Source organism: Podarcis cretensis (genome assembly GCF_951804945.1).
Source record: "Podarcis cretensis genome assembly, chromosome: 4".
Lineage (NCBI taxonomy): Eukaryota > Metazoa > Chordata > Lepidosauria > Squamata > Lacertidae > Podarcis > Podarcis cretensis.
In genome coordinates, this window is record NC_137173.1 from 28,624,090 (window position 1) to 28,648,441 (window position 24,352).

A 24,352-nucleotide genomic window follows, 5' to 3' on the forward strand; every position below is an offset into this window, starting at 1 on the left:
ATGAAAGAGACTGATGAATTGAATAACAATGTTCCAGAAAGTTAGAGAGGAAATCACTTAGAGGTCCTTCCAGGTGAACAACAAAATACTCCAGTGCATAAACTTTTATTCCAAGGCTAAAGTGGAACTTTATAGGCAAAGTACTTGAAAGCATGTTCCCTTATGAATATTGACTTCTGAATCTTTCACTCACCTCAAAAAGTTTATCGCATTCTGCTATCATGTGTGCAAGTCCCTGAGTTGCTGCCAGGTTTTCACTGAGATCTTTCTGATCAGGCTTCCCTGTTGCGTATTTCTTCTGTATTACTCTGCAAATGAATTCAGTGTTTCAAATGTGATAAAGGAACAACAGCCTTTTTCAGATGAAAGGCAACGTCGTGACACTTATAACTTTTCAGTACCAACCTACAAAGAGTCTTTTACAGTCTACTTTTGTCGTTTGAGGGAAAACCATTTGTACTGAGGAAAAAGGGGATGCCTTAAACATTCTCATGGCAAAGAAATAAAAATCACTAAAAGGTTAAAGGTTAAAGCTCTTCTTCTGTGCATCATTCATGAGCATCACATGAATGCATCCATAAGGTCATGTTTATGACACATGATGCCTATGGCAAGCCCAGAAGCAGGACATGAGAACAATATCACTCTCCCTGCAGTTTCCAGCAACTGGTATTCTGCTCTTAGCCCTCATGATTAGTAGCCACTGATAACCTTGTCCTCCATGAATATGAATTTCTGGTTTTATTATCTCGTTATCCTCAAAACAGGCACAAGAAAATAGGTTCAGATGAGAAATAGTGACTGGGTGAAAGTAACCCAGTGAGTTTCATGGCTGAGCAAGGAATTCAAAGCAACTTTAACGAATTTCCACATACATTCGCTGACACTGAGATAAAAGCTTTCAACGAGTCCTTATTCTAAAACTTGAAATTTTACAATGTCCATGTATAACATTTAACCATTATTCTTATTCTTACTACTAATAAGAATAACCCCACCTTCACCCTAAGGTCCCAGGGGGTGTCATGACAATTTGAAATGCAATAGAAAAAAATAGTTAAAAACATTACAATCCTAAGAAGGGGGTGAGTCGTAAAAATATACACCTCAATTGTCAAACTCTAGGGTTAAGAGGTGAGTCCTCTGCATTCAATGAAAGATGAATAGTGAAGATTTCAGACATGCTTCTGTGGGAAGGAAGGTCAACAACTTAGGGCTGCCACAGAATAATCATGTCACTTCCATCTAGGGCATTGGTAGGCGTTTTGTGCTGAGTCTCAGATTTCCCGCTCCTTCTCCCATTTTTTGAAAAACAGACTTTGCTGACCAGATTGCTGTGCATACTCTAAAGCATAGCACTGGCAAGACCCCAGCAGCCCAAAGACCTAAAGCTGCATCTATACATATATAAATCAGCAAATGCAAAATGTGGGTCACACATCTCTGCCCCGAGTCTTTATAAGCATCTAGCAACGCTCTTAACTTGCAACCCAGAGCAAGAAAAGTGGCAAATCCTTACCGTGGCGAGCTTTCTTTCTTGACCAGATTGAGGTGGAAAAGTGAAGGGGCCAGGCACACGGCTATGTTCATAGGTGTCATCTGGTTCTCTTCCACGGAAGTGACGTCATTGAGGAAGCACAGCAGAGTCTGCAAAACCTCCCTGTTTTCATCTGACATCAACATGATGGCAGCCTGGACCGCCTGAAGCCGTTGTTCTTTTGGAACATCTGAGGGAATGAAATGTGTTGCTTAATAAAAATTTGATTCTAAATTCAAACAAGAACTTTGGGACATCAGATACGATCTCACCTCCAAATTCCAAATTACTTCTGGAAGAGAGCTACACTTTTTTGTGTGCACATCCCGTGACCTACTTTGTGCCTTGCTGTTCGCCAGTGGTGCAGTCAGGTCGTTTTAGACTCTGGACTTGAAAGTCTCTTCACTTGCAGTATAATCGTATGCGTGCCAACTCAGAAGTCACTCTCATGGAGTCAAACGGGACTGATTCCCAGGTCAGAGTGTATAGTATTACAGCATTACTTCAAAATATAAGCAAGCCCTGCTGCATTTTGCAGCTTAGCAGGGCCCCACATCCAAGGTCCTGCTCTGAAGGCCCCACTGCTGTTCACCTTGTGTTGTTCTAGAAATTAGAAACCAGAAAATGGCACCACTGCACAAGCTGGCTAAGCTAGTAATAAATGGCCATAAACTGTCTCTGAAATGCTCAGTGCTCAATACCCAAGCTGTGCTACATCGGCAGGTGGTACGAAGCCTCTGGAATGGCCAGAACTGGTATAAAATATAATACCAGATGCCTTGTTGCCACCTTTGCCTGGTCAACGGAGCACCTTGCAATTGCCCAACTTCAGGCTCCTGTGTCTAGCCAATGAGCCTCCAAGATTTGTGCAGCAGGACCACCAATAGCTCTGATTTGGCTCTGCCACTTTCATCTTATTTATTTATTTGATTTATCTTCAGCCTTCCCCCACAAAAGAGCCTAGGGCAGCAAATGACAAGCAGAAAAAAGCCCCAAGACATTAAAACAATTCGAGTGCGGATGGGAAAAGATCTCTACTTTTAAAAATCTTGTCCTTTTTCCTCTACCACTACTATTTGTAGTAGTAATATGTACTGTATTTTTCGCTCTATAGGACGCACCGGACCATAGGAGGGGGAGAACAGGAAAAAAATTATTCTCCCCCTTTCTGCTCAGCGCCCCTTCAGCTAAGCGGCAGGAGAAACGGAGCCCCTTCCATTTTTCCTCCCGCTTCACTGAAGGGGCTCTGCGCAGCTCTCCCTCTCTGCGCAGCGCCCCTTCAGCAAAGCGGTAGGAGAAACAGAGCCCCTTCCATTTCTCCTCCCGCTTCGCTGAAGGGGTGCTGCGCAGAGAGGGAAAACTGTGCAGCGCCTCTCCAGCGAAGCGAAGCCTGGAGAGCAAGAGGGATCGGTGCGCACCGATCCCTCTCACTCTCCTCATTTCAGGTGGCTACCCGCAAGCCTTCGGAGCGCAGCGGGAACTCCTGCTGCGCTCCGAAGGCTTGCGGATAGCTGCCTGAAGCCCCCGGAGTGGAGGCTTTGTGCAGCCATCCCCAAGCTAGAACAGCGAGTTGGAGCGCTGCGCAGTGCTCCGTCTTGCTGTTCTGGCTTCGGGGACAGCCTCTGAAGCCTCCGCAGGGCAGCAGGGTGCCTTCACCCCACTGCCCTGTGGAGGCTTTGCGCAGCCATCCCCAAGCTAGAACAGTGAGATGGAGGGCTGTGCAGCGCTCTGTCTCCCTGTTCTGGCTTTGGGCTTAGCCGCGCAGCCTGTATTCGCTCTATAGGACGCACACACATTTCCCCTTAATTTTTTTTGGGGGGGGGGAGTGCGTCCTATAGAGCGAAAAATACGGTATATTACTGGATCTTACTATATCCATCAGGACCATCAAGGTGAGGCACTCTGTTAAAAAGCAACCTCACAAACTAGCAATAAAACAGATACATATGGCAATATCCCAAGTTGTGCAGTTTCCCCTTCATCCCCTCCCTGCTGCAGCCCCTGTCTGCATCCCTCCCAGATCTGCTCAGAAGGACTGGGGCTCTGGGCCGATTGTAGAGTTGGACAGGGGGCTGCGGGGGGCGGGGAAATCCTTTCAGCTAACATTGTCTGCTCCACTGACAGATGAGCATGGCTAGGCTTCACCCATAAAGCCCAATAAAACCCAGTAAAAGTACAGTCAGTAGCACAAATACAGTTTAAGTACAGTCAGGAAGCAGAGATCCAAAATTAAACCGGCACAGCAGCCCTTAAAACCCTGACAGAATACAGAGGTTTTTATAAGCCCTTTCTGTCCCTGCAGAGTTCATCTGGACAGTTTTACTGCTGCAGTTAAATCTCTGGGAAGTGGAGTGGGCCACGCAGTGAACAGGGACCTCATTTCCTTTCGAGAGCGCAATGCCATAACACTGCATGCTCTTTTCTAGGCAACATTGTTTGTGGCACAACAAGGGAAGCTTGGGGAATGTGTGTCCTCCTCTACAGAGCCAAGGGGCATGTGGGTGGTGGTGGTGGTGTGGAGTTTAATAAATGCATGAATGGAGGAAGCTTAAATATTACGCCTGATAAAACTAATTCACAAGCCACCACTCTGTTCACTCAGCTTGCATTCAAGGTTCCCCTGTGTAAATCAGACACTAAACCAATGAAAGAATAGGAGAAACTGCTTTATAGTACACGCTTCAGCAAGCCGTTATCTTCTCTCTATTTGAAGATTCAGGCTGCAACTCTAGACCCAGTTTCCCCGGGAGTAAGCTTGATTGAACTCAGTGGGATTTACCTTTGAGTAGATGTACCTGGGATTGCAATTGTGCTGTCAGTCAAGCATTTTATTTGAACTTTTTTTTTAGAGGAAAAAGATGGTGAGGTGAATATATTACAGCTCCAAATTCCTAGGCTGGGGGGAAATGCAGTGTTTTCAAGAGAACAGGAGCAGACAGACTTCTTTATGCTGGGGGAGGGGGGTATCTTCCAACTCCTTTTATAAACCACAGTGCTTGGGCCCACCAGCCAAAACCAATCACAACTTCCTTTTCTCACCTGCATTTCCCCCTCCCCCTTGTAAAGCATGTACAGAGCAGCAAGGAAAATCCAGGGTGGCTGGAATTTAGATTGATGCTCTGCCCATCCATGCATAAGAACATGAGAGATGCTGAGATTTTAACCTATGGGAAACACAACACTAGGTAGACATAGCATTTCCCACCTTGGAATGCTGCTGGTTCTAAAGCATGAAAAACATGAACATAGTGTGCCATGAAACAATTCCGGATCTTAGCAAGAAAATTACAAAAAAGAAAACCCTTCTTTTAAAATTATGGGCTATCTACAGATTGTCTTTCAGTGAAACAGAACTGAAGCCCACTGTTATTATTTTTACACACCAGAAAATCACACACACCCTTTCAATAACTGGTGTTATTTAAGAAGTTTTGACTGCAGCCCTGGCTTGGGCTTCATGGGGAAATGCAACTTGCTGCTGCTGCCGGTGTCTCCATTTCCTCCTCTTACTTTGGGACCAGCTGATTTTATGTGTTTGCTGGTAAATCAAACAGCAAGGTGAGAAGGGATTTTGTTGTTGATGCTAGTATGATCTCAGCAAACACATTAGACTAGGGCTTCCCAAGTCCCCAGCTGGAATTCCCATCATCCCTGAATACTGGTCCTGCTAGCTAGAGATGATGGGAGTTGTAGTACACAAACACCTGGAGACCCAAGTTTGGGAAAGCCTGCATTAAGCCAGACTCTGAATAGTTTAAAGGCCTAATAGTCCACATTCACTACTAATGAAAACAACCCTAGTACTTACACTGATATATGTGGAGGAATGTTTCTCCTAATTTGCTAGTGAGCAGAGGCTCAGGCAGGTCCCTGAAAAACTGCTTTACCATATCTGCCACATCATATGCTGACTGGTCTTCATAGTTGACATTTTCAGGAGAGCTTTCGTTCATGTGGCGTAAGGCCTGTATTCGGGATTTCACACCTGACTTCCGGAAAAGACCCACCTAAAAGATAAGCCACATTCTGTTAGCTATGTAGCCATTTGGCATTATGATCAGTGAGAAAAATACACATTATACAGAAGTATCTTTAAAAAAGACCTAAACCACAATTGCTGTAATTAAATAAGGATCAGGGCATATTCCATTCAATGGGTTGGTTCCAAAGATACGCAAGTTGCGCTCTACTCATAGAAAGTAAGAGGGTAGTTTTGTAGATTTCTCTCTCCTATGTCACCCAAAAATCTACTTCTTTGGGTGGCCAAGAGACCATCTGGAGCAGTATGGGGAGATTACAGGAGGAAAGGGGGAATTGGAAGGAAAGCTGCTCCATTATTTCTGTGAATGGACTCCTCCACTGTGAAAAAATGGGACATTCTTTTTGCAAAAGGACTACTCTGAATCGGAGTCTGTGTAACAGAATCTATAGCTTCCTCCATATTTTATTCATGTGGTCATTTCCCTACATTTGCACAGTTCCGTGGTCCCACCATCTGATACCTCTGTGCTGTGCATAAATATTAAGTGATTAAGGTAATGTGACAAGAACATCTGTACTCCAATGTTTGTTAACAGCATCAAAACACTTTAAAAAAAAGCTAAACAAGGGAACACTAAAATAGTCACTGTTTAAAACCTAGAAATGCTGAGTAAACAGGCACATCACGTGGTGTCAAAATGGTCTCTAAAAAGGTCATTTCCCATATAAGCTACACAAGAAAAGACTCATTAAATGGGGTGGCTGCAATTTTTCCACCTAGAGTACAGTTCTGCCTGTAACACGCAATCCTCTCCTTCACACACCCGTATCAGTAGGTTTACTAGACTTACCTCAGCCTATTCACTTGACACTATTGAGTCTTTAATAGTAATAATAATAATAATAATAATAATAATAATAATAATTATTATTATTATTTTACTATTTATACCCTGCCAATATGGCTGGGTTTTTCCAACCTCTCTGGGCGGCTTACAGCATATGTGCACTAGTTCCCTTTTTTATGTTTCTGAAATCCACAACAGAACCAGTGGTGGATCCAGAACAACTGTTTGCCCAGCCACCCTTGAAGCGGAGTGAAACATCGCCATCCGAAGTCCACCACAGATGAAATCAAGTTCCCATTTTGCTACACTCTCTCCAATGTTTAGGCAATATCTGCTTGCCAGTATGATAAAACCACACTGCTCTCAGATGCTACAGATTAACTACCTTAACAGCAGACTCCTTAACTCTTGCAGAGGGTGTGTATATTGGCTGCCAGATCCAGATCTTCTTCCAGTCTGTCAGAGTCTCCAACCCAAAGTTATGCTATCTTAAGTCATGCTGTGCTGCCAGTGGTTTCTGATATCAAGACGTTACACACCAAAGAAAATATCATTTTCTCTAAATAAAACGACTGAACGCAAGCATTTTCAAAAAGTGCTGAGGACCCGTCTTTGTACATTTTACAGGTAATCCATGCATTCTGACTGCGTTTAGCTGTTTTGTTTTCACATTTTTTCAGATTTTATTTTCAATCTTTTAAAATAATTTATCTTATATAGTCCTTTGTCCTGCTACTGGTGCCAATGAAGTGTGGACGTGAAACCTTTAAATACATAAATGAAATAGCTCAGCTACTGTGGCAGACAGTCAAAAAAGATTATTTCTACCTATATCATATACTGGTTGCCAAGTAATAGCTGGATTTGAAGGACATAATTTTCAGACTAAGTCTTCCAGGCTCTTTTCTATCCTGTTGCCTTAGCTGGGAAGAAGATGTGGTAGGGATTAGTTACATAGGCTTTCTGTGATACATAAATATTTTTTCCATGTGCTTTCTTCTGCAAGAAGCTGATAATTCTTCAAATGAGCTGTCTAGCAGCTTTGCACAGCACTGTCCCTTTTCCAGCAGTTCTCATAAATGGAATGCCCCCGGGGCAAATTCCTGTGTACAAACCACATTTTAATTCCCAAGTGAAGTTGTGTTATACCACTTGGGATCTATTAAGGTTATTTTTCCTCATTTCACAGTAGGAGGGATGACGACATAGTGTGTGGTGGTGGGGAATCTATGAGAAAAAGAGACTGGGCATGTTTCCATTTTCAAATTATAGAACTTAAGCTTTCCTTTGCCTCACCATATATATTTGTCTCAATTATCATTGCACTGCTTGACTCAGGACTGATGTTTCTTAATAACGATATTGATGGGCTTACATTATAAAGAATTCCAGCTCTCTACTAGAAACAAATGTTTTACTGATCTGAAAACTGACTTTAAATGCAAACTTTAAAATGCTATATACAAAAAGCCTCATGGACTAAACGTCAACACAAAAAACACTGTAAATAGTTCTGCATTCCAGCATAATTTATGGTCAAATGTGAAGGTTGGAGTCAGAACAGAGCAGAAAAACCAGCAATAAGTGACTGCAACACCAAATTTATTTAATACTAAATGACTGAATTTGTTCTAAGCTGCATCCATCTCTTCATCAGTCTGAGTAATGGAAGTTCTTGTACCAAACATTAAAAAATTCAATATATATAAAAGGGTAAGCTCTGAATCTATAGTGGCTTGTTACTCATCAGTAACCAGTCTGCAGCTAATCATTGTTTGAACTCATTTTGCTGATCTTTTATGCTTGAGGTTTGTTTTGTGATGCACTGGAGGAGCTGGTATAGGTTACGGCTGTGTTAAACGCCTTGGGCATCTTAATGATAGAAAGGAAGGGTAGAAAACCTATTGCTGTTGCTGCTATTATACTTAAGAGGTTCCTTCAAACTATTCCTGCTGCTGATTCACTTAAAAACGTGCTGATCCATGAGAAAAGATGGAGAGGAAAGACAAGCTTTTTCAACGGAAGAAAAGAGCCTTGGAGCACTGAAGACAACCAGTGGGCCTTTATGTGGCTTACCCCTATTATATTTTATTTCTTGAAACTATTAATAGAAAACAAAATATATTGCACAATAGTAATCCCATCTCCTTTAAAATCAGAAAACAATGAATGGAAACCCCTGGGTTTTACCTTGTTTACTGGAGAAAAGAGTGCAATGCATCCCTCTAACACATACTTGCATAGCCTATCAATAAGCTTACCTATAGCTAGCGCAGAACTGAAAAATAATGCATGTCCCTTGATCCAGAGGTTTTTTTTGCACATATCCACTGCTTCATGCTCATGCACAGAAGGTCTTCCAAACCATCACTCTTTGGGAACATTTATACAATTGCTTTCAAAATGGCATGTGGCTGGTGGAGCAGACATTTGGGAATGTTGGTAAATGGCACTGCCTTAGCTTGCAGCCAGTATTTACGCGCTGGCTCTCTTCTCTTGCCTTTCTTTCTCTCTCTCCTCCCCCTCTTTTTTAAAATGCTTTTCTCATCACACACAGCAGAGGAAAAGCATTAGCCCATACAGTTCTCAATGCTCTGGTGTGGCCAGCCAAAAGGTCAGAGCACAACACGCCACTTGAAGCTCACTTTAAAATAAGTCTCTCTCAATTACACTTGAATCAGAAGCAAGGATCAGATTCCATGGAAGCAGAATTAAATATCTTGCTGCATTACACCCTGATGCTGCTAATCTCTCTTATTGTTCAATGATTTTTGTCTGACCTTTTTATTTATTTTTTGTTCTTTGAAACTGCTAAACTGCACTCCCAGATATGCTACTGAAAACCCAGTAGTAATGGGATGTAAGCATTTTTTCTTGGTAGGGTAAGCCCACTGGTGGTAATTATTACTGTAAGAGAACAGGTCAGAGAGGGTAACTGAATTAATAATATATTACTGATGCAGCTAACTCCTTTTTAATAAAGGTTGTGCATGCCTCTAAGACCAGAATGTGGAGATGGGGGTTTGTTGCCCTTCAAGATTCTCAGAAGACAGACAACCTCTATCCATAAAACGAATGAGTTTGTTTCATCTACTTTTTTCTGATGTCTTCTGCTAGGAAGCTTCAGATTTGGGCAAGGGGAACATAGAGATTAATTTCTGGGTGTGTCCACAACCAAATATACATGAATAGTAGCCATAAGACCAATGTCATTCTGTATGCTAGAAGAGACAACATTTTAGTTCTGCAAACAACAGACAAGTCCATTGTTTATCTGTAAAATGGGACTAACAGTTCCATACTTTCTAGGGTTGCAGTAAGGGCAAGCACAATAAAGACAGTAAAGCATTCTCAAATTAAAGTGTGCTACGTAAATAATATTTTTTAATGGCAGCAATAGGGCTAGCACACACTACTAAATTCTTAAAACTGTCTAGTCATCTTTGAAGGGACATTATGCTAGTCCAAACAATAAGACCAAAGGCATAAAAACCCACCTCGTATAATTTTAGCTGGGGAAAAGCTCTTCTAGGAGTTTGTATGCTCATAAACCTATAGAAATGAAGAACCTACCTGATCCAGGCAATTGTTGCGTAAATAGCGCAGTGCTTGTTGTATGCTCTGTGGAAGGGGCTGCCCTGTTCTTTGCACATGAACTATTAAAGGCACACCAAATATGTTTTTATCCTTGTAGTCTGGAACTTTCATCCTCTTCATGAACTTTGGTACAGACCTAATGGTGATAATAACAGTACAAATAAAAAACAACACAACTGTGTATCCTAGAAAAACTACCTATCTCTATGGTGGGCATACATCATTCCTCCCTGACCACGCAGTGTGTGGGTGCTGTTCTGAGGCATGAAACAGGTTTCTAGCCATGCAGCCCCTGAGTTGTTTGAAAGTTCAGAAGTCACACATTTGCAGAAAAATAACAGCCTAGTCAATTCTCATACCCACAATCAATCAATAACCCACACCAACATTCCCTATGTAGCCACTGGGTTGCTACAGAATGAGGATTGAACAGGAACCAAAAGAAAAACATAAGAGCATAAGAAAAGTCTGGCTGGATCAAATCAAAGGTCCACCTAGTCCAGCATGCTGTTCTCACAGTTGCCAACCAGATGCCTGCATACAAGACTTGCATGCAAAAGCACTCCGCTCACTTGTGGTTCCCAGCAGCTGCTCCTCAGAGCCCTGCTGTTTCCAGCACTGGAGGTAGTGCATAGCTAGCATAGGTTATAGTAGAGGCAGCAAACAACCCTTTCTTTACTTTGGCTGGTTTACATTACATATAATTCCAGCTAAAATATCTAACCCCCAAAGATGCACACCACATTTAATGACCTGCTTCTTTCCCATAAGTGTTTTGGTTTGGGCATTTGCTTCTTTTTCGATGACATGTGCTCTGTATGGAAGATGAACTTACGTCACCGCCATTTCTCTAGTTTTCCAGGAGCAGAATAGAAGGGTTTGATAAAAGGAGCAGCAAAGATGGGAAAAGGAAAGAGTTAACTGGGAGCAAATAGGTTTCGTTCCTACAGCAGAATTTATAGAGGCTTTACGTTTTTGCACCTTTTATGCTCTCGGTAGTGGAACTGCCATTGGCAATCAAACATATTTGTTCTACAAGAGAGCATCCTCGGCAACACAGCTTTCAACTAGCTGAGCCCGACACACTTCCTTAGAAAATGCTTGACAACTTGAAGTTGCAATAAATAATGGCAGAAGATTAAACTTGAAAGCATGTAGAGTTAATTTCCTCAGTGTGGCTCATTATGTCTGTAATCTCAAATTGCATGATTTATCATTACCATTCAATTTTAGAATTACAGTGAGGGAACATTACATGCCAAATTCGAAGCTCAAATAATGGATTATGGGGAAACTCTCAGGGTTCTGCTTCAGTTCAGTGAGTTTTTATTTCTGAAGCAAACAAATGCAGGCAATAGAAACGCCGCAGATGTACCTTTGTGAGAAACTTCATTTTAAGTGGAACTGAAGCAAGTTTCAGCTGTGTGAGGTGGGAAGGCAGACACGGTCAAAAGAAGCCATGTGAGGAGTACAAGAGAGGTGGAGATACCTAACGGGCCCAGGGCAATCAGAGGCAGTGGCAGGGGACTGCTTAAGTAGAAAGTTAGGATTCCAACCAATGCCCCCAAAGGCCTCTCTCCACCCAGCTCAGAATAGCTCTCCTGACCTCTGCAGTTTACTCATCCTCCCAATGGAAGTACTGCCTGCCTGAAGTTTGGATTGCTCTGCTAGTTGCCAGTTATCTTCTCCAGTCATGCAGGAGAACTGGGTCCAATTCCTCAATGGGGAGCTCCTGCTTTGGGGGAGACTCTACAGTTCAGTAGAAGAGTGCATGCGCTGAGCGTTGGAAGATCCTAGATTCTGTTCTCTGAATCTTCAGTTGTAAAAGGAGCACACATAGCCGATGATGGGAAAGAACTCTGTCTGAGACTAATTTGCGTAGCAAATTATTATGGGCTAGATGGACAAGTAGTCTGACTTAAGCAAAGCATCTGCCTCAGGTGGTGGAAGCTGGAAGACAGTGACAGAGAATGAGATCCCTTCTTGTTCTACCTGCTTGTTGCTGGCCATCTATATTTGGCCTAGATGCTATCTCCCAATGCTTCACAGCTCCTGCCACTGGACCAAGAGAGCAGGCAGACATTCCAGGCCACTCACTGGAGCAGGCACCACACATACATTGCTCTCTCATGGCAAACAGTGACTGGGTTAGCTACTCATTCATCAGGATGTCCTGAGAGGTTAACATGTGAAGAAGGAAGAGTGTAGCAAATCAGAAGATCTGGACACTCACATCCTGTGATTCATCACCCCCATTGCTGCTATTATTATTGTTATTGTTATTGTTATTGTTATTATCTTTCAGCCTCTTCTCTTTCCTCTTTATTTAACTTGACGGATAATTCTCTCTGCACCGTATATTTTCTGAATGGCTGATATCTAGTACAAATCTCTAAATATTACTTTGCAGCTGAACAAGTACATGGTACAACATATAAACTGCAAAGCCATTCCATTAATTTAAGGGAAGTTTGGTTACAAATGTGGTGCCTGTATTTATTTCTCTTGATTATTTTTTATTATAGTTTTACTACTACTGCAGACATGGAGTCTACTGGGAGTGCTCTGAGGCAGCCTTTCTGAATTATGCTTCCTGGGTGACTAGAACCAACAGTAACAACTTTGCTCTCCTTGCCTTTGGCTGTAAAATGAGAGCAATAATCCTTAGCACTCTCACAGAGGCCACTAAGATGCCAGCTAATGCTATAAAGTACTCAGCCAGAATATGTTATGTTAGAACAATTACTGTGGACAAATTTTATTTGTAGACTCTGGAACTGAGCTACTTTAAGTAAGCCTCTCTGCGCAACCTATAAGACCATGGCTAGAAAACTGAAACTCACAAGTGCGTTCCCAAGCGCCCTCATCTCTGAAATCTTTAATAAATGCAGAGGAAGAGATCTGAATGCCATTTCATGAAGATGATAATGTGGTAGAAAACATCAGTGTAGATGACAAAAGTGATACCGACTACAGCAAGAAAGAATATTAATAATCTGTGCTGCAGTCTGTGTCAGTTCCAGATTCCAAACTAAATTTGTCCCCAGTATTTTATGCTGCATGACATACTTAGATGGCTGCATAGTACACCCAACTGATTCTCTGATCTTGTTCTAGGGAGATCCAACTTTTGGTTCATAGTTCACCCGCATCAACAGTTTACTCATAGTAGCAAGGCAGTGATAGCAGTATGCTGGAAATTGCTGAGAACCATTTTAATATCACCCTGGTATGAATGTGTAGGAGTTTTAGTATGTCTAACATTTAGTTTATTGAAATGTGGAGTTTGTTTATAAATTTGTGGAATATGAAATGTCAAGATAATATGTAATTCTATGTATTATTTTCATTGATATAATGCCTAACCAATACTGTTGCTGGTTTTTTTAAAATTAAAGATAGGATTATTAATGTATTATATTTGTATTTTACTACTACTACTACTACTACTATTATTATTATTATTATTATTATTATTATTATTTTAAAAAGGGAATTTACCCTCAATGTTTTTTCTTCCCAATGTTCCATGCCCTTCCATTTACTTGCCACACATTTTAGGATCTTGTAGTAGGATGGGAGTAGACACATCAGTATTCCCTGCCTAATTCTAAATTAGTTGCAGAATCAATTGACCTTTTACCCTTTAGGTAGCAAAAGAACAAAAACCCTGAAACTTCTGTAATGAGAATGTCAACTAATTTTGCACAACGAACAGAAATGGCTGTAAACTGGCATTGTTATTGCTCTGGCACTGCCCGTGTTAAACAGTCAGATTTGGGTTTAAACCCATGTAACATAGTAAGGCAATCTCTAAAAACTCGCACCAGTTCTATCAATATTTCTAATGAAGCAAGTAGTTGGCATTGTAGTGCTAATGCATTCTATCAACAGAAGGAATTGCGCTTGTGCAATGGAACTCTCTCTCTTCTTCCCCTGTGCGCCTCCTAAAACTGTTCTTGGGTTTCCCTCAACCCTCTGAAGGTTTGGGGAAGAAGCAGAGTGCACGTGGGGAGAGAAGAGCAGGGGAAAGCTCTGTTGCACAAAAGGGAATCATTGCACTAATGGAATGTAGTAGTTGGGTGCTGCCCTTGGTCCTGAATGGAGAAGCATAGAGGTGTTGCCACCCTCTAAACCAGCCTTTCTCAACCTGTGGGTCCCCAGATGTTGTTGAACTACAACTCCCATCACCCCTAGCTAGCAAGGCCAGAGCTCAGGGATGATGGGAGTTGTAGTCCAACAACATCTGGGGACCCACAGGTTGAGAACTGCTGCTCTAAACATCTCTACAGCACCACAACATGTGTATAATGTTTAAATAGCCAAAACTTCTCTTCCTGATGAGGTAACAATCTTGGCATGGACACTTGGACCATTAGTTCACTTCCCACAGATGGAAATAGGAAATTTTGTAATTTTAGAAATACAAAATGGGTTTTCACCATAAAAGCAAAATGAAGCTTCTGTCATTGGGCCCTTTCAGAGGTCCAGAGAGTCTGGGGCTACTTCCAGCTTTTGAGACCCTCCTAGCCATAATAACAATAACAATAATAATTGACAGCATATCAGAAAGTCACCCAAAAAAGAGTGCCTTTGCGGACGGGGCACAGCTCATAGGTAGAGCACCTGCTTTGCATGCAAAAGGTTCCAGATTCAATCCATGCAGGGCTAGGAGTGTCACCTGCCTGAAACCCGGAACAGCTGCTCCAAGTCAGGGCAAGAATGCTGAGCTAGATGGACCAATGATGTGACTCTGCAGAAAGCAACTTCCTATGTTTCTTATGAGTAGTTTGTTTATATGATCAACTAAACTGAGAAGACATGTTCACCATTGGGTAACCTTGTGTCATCATGTCCTATGCATTTTTATTAATATTTAGGAACATTTTTAACACTTTAATTTGGCAAATTCTGCATCAGTTGACGACGACAACAACAACAAAAGAAAGTCTTTGTACCAAATCACATCTATTATTTGCTTAAAGTCGCAACCAAAAGTTAAAAGTATCTGCTTGCCACATTTGGATCTGCTGTGAATTAAAACAAGTTGCAAAACTGATCAAAAGCTAAAATTTGAGTTTCCCTTTCAGTCGGAGGTCCAGGCGACATGAGCCTTCCAGACCCTCCCTCTGATCAGCCCTCTCTGTGTAATCTAAACTGCCCAATGTACTGTACGTTTCAAGTAAAGAAGAAACATGGTTGCAAGGATGACCTTTAGACTAAATGAAATAAATAAATAGGAAAAAACTGCTGCAACAGCCATTCCTTGTCTATATTAAACTCTTCACCAAAAAGATTCCCCCATGTCAAAAGTGCATATTGATGGAACAAGTTGTCTTGATTTTACGATGAACATAATTTTTAGGCTTCATCATGACAGTATGCTGAAAAAAGTGCAAATGCCTTAAACGATGTTAGTACTCACCAAGTCCAGCCATGCTTGTTTGACATGGAGTATTTTTCCATGATGGCAGTAAGACGAAGCAGGGAAAATTTTTGCAGCAGATTTAACTGAGCAGCTGACTGACTGCTGATCTGCAGTGATCCTATGGCATGGCACAGTTGGTGAGAGATCTGAAAACTGTGCCAACGTAATCGCCTTTAGACAAACAAAGTAAAAAACAACAGAATAAGAAGTTTGATTATGGTGCTATGTTTGAGGCCTCTGCGAGATTTGCACTTGCAAGTATACAAGATTTCCTTCCGCCATCCATCCATACTGGTTGTTTCTAGAGACTACTCTCCACATTTAACTAACATAAAAACAACCCATTTGAAAAAGTCTAGATGTCTGAGAAACATTACAGGTATAATTAACGTTCATAAAGTACAAAATTGCAATTTACTTTTGCTCCAGTACATCCCATTCACAAAGAAGGTGGTGCATCATCATGACCACATGGTATATGGAACTCTGGAACATGAAGCAGGATTTTCAAATCTATATCCAATTATTTTGAAGGGTACAAACCTGTTTGGCCTTGTAAGAGATGCTCCAACACCAGAATCTCTTCTGTCCCTAACACCAGTAGCTTCTGATTCATTGAGAGATGTCCCATCTCTGTCCATATCACTAGGGGTTGTCCGGCCATCCGATACAGAGTTCTGTTCAAAATCTAATGCAATCTTGACTGGTGACCGGAATGATAAAGATCCACATTCACCAGTGGATAGATCGTTGTTCTTCAGCTCTGGTAATATGTTTTTGGACCAGTCGTCTACGGATTCTTGAAGCCCATTGACCTGCTGCAAAATGTCATCCAGATGAGGAAAGAGATTTTCCCTTTCCAAATCTAGAAGGTCTCCAGTACTGGCATATAAGTGAGAACCTGGAACGTTGTCATAAATGCTAATTCGGCTCTCCTTTGGACAGATAGCAAGGGGACTGGACTCTTTGGGTGTCGAGCACTTCTGATTGCTTAGAGAAATGCTGCCTGTCCTCCAGTTCACACGGTTGCTACTATCTGTAGGGGAGAGGCTTTCTATGGAAAGTGCCTTGGGAAACGTTCCAGGTTTGTGGTCCTTCGGAATATGGACAACTAGGTTCTCCTGGGAATGAAATTCATTTCTACGATTCTGATCTATCACTTGCCTCAGTGCTGCTCCTGCAAGAACATCCAAGTCCTCCAGGTACATGCCGCCTCGTTTATTTGATTCATGGTATTTCCGTTCCTTTAAGGAGGGAGTGCTTATGCCACTACTGCTAATCTCTGACTGGCTACTCTCACTGCTGGATTTAGCAGAGAAGGGAAACGCTTGCTTGACTGCGTTTTGAGATGTTATGTTCTGAAGGTTTCCATTCCCAATTTGGACACATTGCATATCCTTTAGGGCTTTTGGCTCATGCTGAAGAACAGGTCTGCCTATCACTAAGTTACTAGTCCTTGTGGAGCCTTTCAATTTTCCATGTGCCCCTTTGGCTTTGAGTGTCTCCATACGCTTCAGAAAGGTTTTAGCTCTGGTCCGTGTTGGTTTCTCATTGCCGGGGTGATGAGAGTCTTCTGGAGGATGGTAAGGGGTGGTGCCAACTGAGGTGGAGTTATGCAAAAGAGCGTTTTCTACACAATATTGTCCTGAACAGTCAAATGTCTCCCTGAGAAGGTTGCTGGCTCCAGAATGACTCCGATGGTCGCTTCCCCCACTACTCTCGCTGTGAATAGATGAGACGTCAGGCTCGCTCAGGTCAGTAAGCACACTTTCACTGCTGGTGGTGATTTTCATTTTAATGTCCCCCAAGAACCCATGCTTGTCTGACTGATGAAGTAAGGTGTCAATGTCGTCCACCCGAGACCATCTGCGGCTCGTCCTTTGGAAAGTCCATTTGTTACTGATGGCACAAAGGCCTTCTTCATCAGAGTCTTCACTCTGAAAAACAGCACATAGATAAATAGAATGTCTTTCCCCTCTTAGCGTTATAGACTTAAAAAAAACTGTGATGCAGTTAAAGTTAAGCAGGCTGGATGATACTGTTCTTTTTTTCAAAGATAATGGATTACAGCCCTCCTTTCTTCACTTTCTAAAATTCCAATACAGGCTCTGAAATGCACAAATAGAGCTGTTTCTCTGTGAAGTCAATATCCTTCAACATTAGCTCATTCAATAGATCCATTTGGAATGCACTATCTCCCTCCCTCCCTCTCTCTTGCCTGAGAGCTCCACAAGCAAAAATCTCATGGACATTTACCAAATAAAATCACTGGGGGATTAAAATGAAACAGCTGGAACAATAAATTACGTATAATGCATTGCCATACGAATTCTAATTGGATGACCCCATCCCATGTGGCCAAGTGACATGATGTTTCTGTTCTTACTCTAATGATAATATTAACTAATAATTAGAAAACTCAAATGTTATTTGAGAACTGAAAACATGCAACAATAGGCCCAAAGTCAAAGCATAAAGGCGGCCTAGCTTGACACTATTGGGGATGTAATTGTGGGCACCTCATCAAGTGCAACAACTGGTGGACCCAGATGCACATCCTTGTTAAGTTCAATAAACTTTATATGAGCACCACAATGGATTGGTTTGCATACCATATCAAACCATGGTTTAGTGCTAAGTGCACAAGGATGAATGAGCCTGAGTAAACAAGCCTGTGCATGCCTCTCTCCTCCTATGCAGTCAAGGACACCACTATTGTTTAGTTTCACTTCCAACGAATCCTGTCTTATATTATGTATGAACCAGATTGTGCTTTAAAACAAACAAAGTCTGAGTTCTGTCAGGGGAAAAGGTGGAGTGGTGAAGAAGAAGAAGAAGAAGAAGAAGAAGAAGAAGAAGAAGAAGAAGAAGAAGAAGAAGAAGAAGAAGAAGAAGAAGAAGCAGCAGCAGCTGTGCTTTGAAGTTGGCTTGTTAGAAACTTATTTCCTACAGTCAGAAAGTTAATTTCTACATAATGCTAAACTAGGAGTGTTTGAATGAAAAATTAAAAATGAAATGCTAGCAAAGTCCTGCTCCTGGCTGCATGAAAGAAGAAGGGGAAGCAGAGGGTATAAACCCAAAGCTTCACCTGAATTCATTCTAGCGCATGTTCACAGCACCAAACCACAGTTTAGTGTTACGTGCAAACCAGTTCAGTGTAAATACAGGTGTGCATCCTGATTCACACTTGCAACAGTCACAGAAGGTTGTTACACCTGGTTGTGTAATCCTGAAGCCATTTATATATAATTAAATCTCATATTGGGAAATAACTATGCATGGTTTGGTATAAATCCAGAATCCCTCAACCAACCAGCCCCAAAACATAAAATATAAATACCCCTCTTAGACTGCAATCCTAAACAGTGTGATTTAATTTCATGTAAACATGCATAAGACTGTGCTGCACAATGTCAAACGAACAATGGAAGATGAGAAACAGTTCACAGAGAATATGGACAGTGGTGGTGGTAATATAATATCTATACACCAAACCTACAGAAAACATGTTTTGGAAAGGGAAAACTTATGATACTGTTTAACATCAACTAAAGTGGGTGGGAAATGAGTTCCACATTCCATCAGAAACTATGTGGGATTGTTTGTTGAACAAAAACACATTGGCTTTAAACTCAAGAGAGCTATAAGCAAAGCTGTAGTAAATTAGCTACCTACGGGTATTGCACACTATCCATTATAGATGAATGCTATTCCCGTATGCCTAACATCTAGAACTGGGAACCATGGATCTAAATTGTGAGTTTGCACTTTGATATTTGATTCTCGCTTTTCCAAAAGCAATGTTGAGCGCAAGGTGGCTCACAATAATAATAAAATTTAAAAAAGAGCAAATATTACTATCACTATAATCATAGCAAAACCACAACAGCCTATAAATAAGGGGGGATAATCAAACAATTAATACCATTTGCACATTAACATAAGAACATAAGAAATAATCCCTCTGCTGGATCAGGCCAGTTCTCACTGACCTATGGAAAGTCTGCTACTGGGACCGTACACTTCCGCTCCTGTGGTTTCCAGCAACTGGTATTCAGAGGCATACCGTCCCCAGCTGTGAAACCACAGCATAGTCATTGTGGCGAGTAGCAACTGATGGCCTTGCCATCCATTCATTTGTCTCAGCCACTGAAGCTAGTGGCCATCCTTACATCTTGCAGGAGCCAACCCTGTAGTTTAACTATGTCCTCCACACAGTACATAGCCTTCCCTTGTCCTTCCCATCATTCTTATATCCAGAGATAGCTGTGTCCCATTAACATACAAGGAAGCAGCTGCTGCTTCTGCAAAATTGTGCTTGGAATCAACTCTTTGTGGACAGAACAGTTGTACCTCGGCTCCTAAATGCCTTGGGAGTTGAACGTTGCGGCTCCCAAATGATCAAAAATTGGAAGTGAGTGTTCTGGTTTGCAAACATTCTTTTGGAAGCCAAATGTCTGGTGCAGCTTCCGCTTTTTTTTTTTTTGGCATGCCTGCGCAATCGGGAACCAATCAGAAGCCGTGCCTTGGTTTCTGAACCTTTTGGAAGTCAAACGGACTTCCGGAACAGATTCCATTCGACTTCCAAGGTACGTCTGTATATGGACTTTGTGGACAACACACTAATTGCCCACCGCAAAGCCCCATGCTTTGCACTACATGCTGTGTGTTTGTAGAACAGAATTGGCTGGGAAAATCCAATTTATTTATCTATAAAAATATGTTCATTATCTCTATTCTTAAGAAACAAAACCAAAGCCATTTATAGCAAACATACATGTCTACAGTAAAAACCATGTAAAAATTTTAATCAGAGATCAACCAACTATGGCAAATAGATTTTTCTTAAATGGTTCCATAAGCTTGGCAGCACAGAGGTTTTCAGCAGATGTTTAAGGATTGAAACAGAAGGTGGCCGCTGAATCGCTATTGGCAGAGCATCCCATAGAAACGGGGTTGATGACCCTAAGCGCTCTGTTTCTTGCTGCTGTCAGATGAGCCTTGCCAACTCGGAGGATGACTAACCAAGCTCCTGCAAACGATCTCAGTGACTGAGCTGGAATACAAGTGTTTAGGCATTCTCTAAGATACCTAGGACCTACGTTTTTCAGGGCTTTGTAAATTCATACAATTATTTATGGACGTTGGAAACTATCGTCATCCTGGAAAGAATTACCACTCTTAGAAGGAAAGCTTTAGCCCATAAACTGAAGTCACCAGATCTTTTTATTTTTATTTTAAAGACATGGTCTTGGATCCTACATAGATTAACAAAGTTTACAGTAAGTTTTCCATCCAATCTGCCCCCCTGCCCCACCTAAAAAAAAACCTCTGGGAGGTCAGGGGCCTTCCCTGACAGTGTGGGCTGGGGATAGCTGCTGTGTGAGGTAAGGAAGGGACAGGAAGCTTTCCTTCCATGAACTTCCTTTACTTAACTAATCTTCCTTGTATAGGGAAGCTTTTAATGTTTCATATTTTATTATATTTTTTATCAGTTGGAAGTGGCCCAGTGGCTAGGGCAATCCAGTCAGATGGGCAGGGTACAAAATAAAATAATAATAATAATAATAATAATAATAATAATAATAATAATAATATGGATCCAAGACTGATTTTCATTATTCTCCCCTCCCCACAACTTCCCACCCCCACATTGCTCAGGAAGGTTCTAACTGAACCTTCCTAGAGGGTTTTTCAGGACTTGCTGTGGCTGGGAGAGGAGGGGACAGAGTACGTTCCTTAGAAATAATTGGAGAGGTCAAAGTCAAATTAATGTTAAGCAAATTCTTTTGTCATGTGCGCCTTCCTTCCCAGGTTCTTATACAGGGCTGGATTTGACAAAAGAGTTATGCTCGTGGGAGCTACTGCAACGAGTCTTGTAGCACCACGGGGCTTTCCCCTCTCTCCTCCGCCCACGCCTCCAAATTGGCTCTGGGGGTCAGCAGAACCCCAGAACATCATGTGTGAGGAGGTCAACTGTTTTGTCTGGCAAGCAGAAACTCTTGCACTGATAGAATGAGTAGAGAACCTGATCTAGGCCCAATTGCTGCGTGACGCAGGGATCAGGCCTGATCTGCCCGACTCCCACCTTTCACCACCATGAGTTGCTAGACTTGCAGATACAATGGTATCTCTGTCACTCAGTAGGTTCAGATCACTCTGTAATATCAGACTAAGCCCATTTAAAATAGCCACTCAAATTCCCAAGAAAATTACTATTCAAAAGTAAATGCAGCATTTTCATAAATCTATTTCAGCCAACAATCTTTAACAGCCGTACATTTTCATCCAACATGCAGAAAATCTGCAGCTTCGTCTATCACCATAATTTAGAAGTGTTTAAATTATAAACCCCCTACAATCTTATAAGGGTCCCTGCTAAAATTTGAATAGAGATAAGGTAGTAAAATTTTAAATTACTGTGTCATATTTATTCAAATTTGATAGGGACAGCAGGGATCAGATAAAATTTCTCTAGGGGCTGGGTTGGGTCTTTGGCCCAGCAGATTATTATCTACAAACATCATGCTACACAAAAATACAAGCATTCCATTAGATAATCTGCACCTTTACTTAGCACTATCACACGGCTCCCCAAGAATACTCTTGGGATACAGAAGTGATGCTGTTTTGAACATTATTCTAGGGATTCAGGGAACCTTTGAAAGTCAGATGATGCTCAGTTATGTCTACACTTAATAAACTGAGAGATAAGCAAGGCTTTTTCCACTACATGCAATCCCTTTGTTCCTCCTTCTTGTGACGCGAGAGAACAGGAGCCTCCTGTTTTGTGTGAACCACCAAACTATTATTGCCAGTATCAGAACAATCCAGAATATTATTGAAGTTGATTTAATACCCTGGCTTGTTGTGAAGCTGGTAACTGTAGTTTCCCAATTCAGAAAAAAACAGGAAAACTATGGTCAATTAAGAAGCTTCCTTGCTTAATCATGACTTGCATGAAGGGGTAATCAATGGGGTTTCGAGCACTGGAGGTGGGGGAAGGTTCACTCATATCTCATCTTATTAAGCAGGGATGTGATCATCCAAATGCAGCCACTGTGGCTGACAATAGTGTGTGCTGGCAGAATTAAAGATAATCCCAAGTTAAACAAGCTAGCTGGCAATGTAATTTGACTCTGTTCTGAAAATTATATCTAACAATAAAGAGCACAAGCCAGTTTCTATGTGTAATCAGTTGGCCCTTTCAGCTGAAAAAACTGCCAAAAATGACACTAATTATCACTGAGCATGATGATATATTTGACTTTATTCACTAACAATACAGCTGAGATAGCAAACCATTGTCCGGTATGAAAGGAATTTGTTATCTCGCAGTGGCAATTTTACACCTGGGCTTCTCTCAGGCTTGCTCCTTCTCGTGCATGAATATTGCCATTTTGGCTGCATAAGAACTGGCACTTGCAGAACTGAGTTCACGGTTAGCAAATGATGCACTGCAGCCTTCCAGTGCAATCTCTGTGTGTGACAAAGGGCAAAGCTAAATGCTTTCCCACACTCCCCAGCACAGCGCTGCAATGCTCACAGGGATTATCCTGCAAAGGAGTAGCTAACTTTGCCCCCCAGGACATCCCCATGCTTGGTTCTGAGGAACTTGCTATATGGATTGCTCAGCCTTCATTGGTCCTCATAATCAGGGTGTGCCAGCACAGAGTGAAACACTCTGAGTATCTGCACAGCAGACAGGAGTGCCTGCTCCTAGGCAGTTTAAGCCCCCACAGAGTATTTTTTGAGGGAGCTGAGCCCCTTCAATATTCAGAGGGTGTTCAGTTCTGCCTCATGGCTCCTCATAGCATTGCACAATGTCAGGGTGTCACATAACTTATCCACATGATGTTGCAGAATCATGTACATGACATCATGACATCATGCAGTGTCATGCATGAGCCCCCTCAATCCTCTTAAGATGGCGCCTGTGACCGCAGATGTCTGAAGCACTGACAAAGTACACCTGATCCCTTGAATTTGAACCACACAACACATTGCCCACAGACAGTGTGCGTTCATGTGTGGTCTATCAGTGATTGCCCCTACCCCCTTTATGTCTGAATCCAAGACAATACAGTGGTCAAGGAAAGTAGCCACAGTGCTGAGTGAAGCCAAGGGCCAGGCCCATCAGTGATATTGCCTTCAGAGTGGTTAGAGTGATGCCTTATATCCACAAGTCCTCTGTATACAGCTAAAAACTAGTGAGGTCTCGTGGTTAGAACGTTAGACTTCTACTATGGAGACTCGGTTTCCAATAGCCGCTCAGCCAGGAAGCTTGACTTCACTCAACTTCCGCATCCGCTTTCTGTTTTTAAGATAAGACACAGCTAGACGAGTAACAAAAATGTGTGCACAGTTCTCCTTATGAATGAGCTGAAGGCTTAGCTCAGGAAGGCCGACAGTGTTTGCCAAATTGTAAAGGCTCAGAAAGAACGTTCTATACTTAGCATCTTTAGAGCTGGTTAAAAATAGAAGAAAACTAGAACTGAAAACATTGTTTCCTCAGGTGGATGTGGGTGCCAGCAGAATGCATGAGTGTAGCTCTCTTAATGGATTTTCCCACATTTTTTCCTTCACAAGGGCTGTGACCCTACAGCTGGGGAAGGCAGTCATTCCAACTGCAGCTGTGTGTCTATCCAAATAACTTAAGGGCAATTCAATGGAATTTCAAAACATAAGAATATGCTTCAAATGAAGTTTAATGTCAGGCACTAACAACCAAACAGCAGCTTCTGCTGGGGTCTGTAGCACTAAGCAGGAAGTGGGGGGGGGGGAATGGTTCTTGAGGAAGAGGCACCAGGTAGCTAATACCACAGCTGACTTGCACTGTAACACCTGCATCTCATAATGTGGACTGCAGATGTTAGGAATGTTTATCCAGTGTATATGCCACTTGCAACCATCTCCATCCTGAAGAACCCCATGTTACCAATAGTCTAGCATTCTTTCCAA

The 24,352-nt window shown here is 41.9% G+C and overlaps 1 protein-coding gene across 6 annotated transcripts in view; it reads right to left on the reverse strand.

The window, feature by feature from the left end:
* STARD13 (StAR related lipid transfer domain containing 13) overlaps positions 1 to 24,352 on the reverse strand; it is a 157,484-nt gene that overhangs the window by 9,758 nt on the left and 123,374 nt on the right. For all 6 annotated transcript variants that reach the window (XM_079973366.1, XM_079973368.1, XM_079973367.1 and 3 more), the window contains 6 exons: positions 15,935 to 17,328; positions 15,389 to 15,562; positions 9,940 to 10,099; positions 5,346 to 5,544; positions 1,520 to 1,727; positions 194 to 308 (listed from right to left, as the gene is read on the reverse strand). In XM_079973366.1, coding sequence (XP_079829492.1) covers positions 194 to 308; positions 1,520 to 1,727; positions 5,346 to 5,544; positions 9,940 to 10,099; positions 15,389 to 15,562; positions 15,935 to 17,328 — 2,250 coding nt within the window. The remainder of the gene's footprint in view (positions 1 to 193; positions 309 to 1,519; positions 1,728 to 5,345; positions 5,545 to 9,939; positions 10,100 to 15,388; positions 15,563 to 15,934; positions 17,329 to 24,352) is intronic.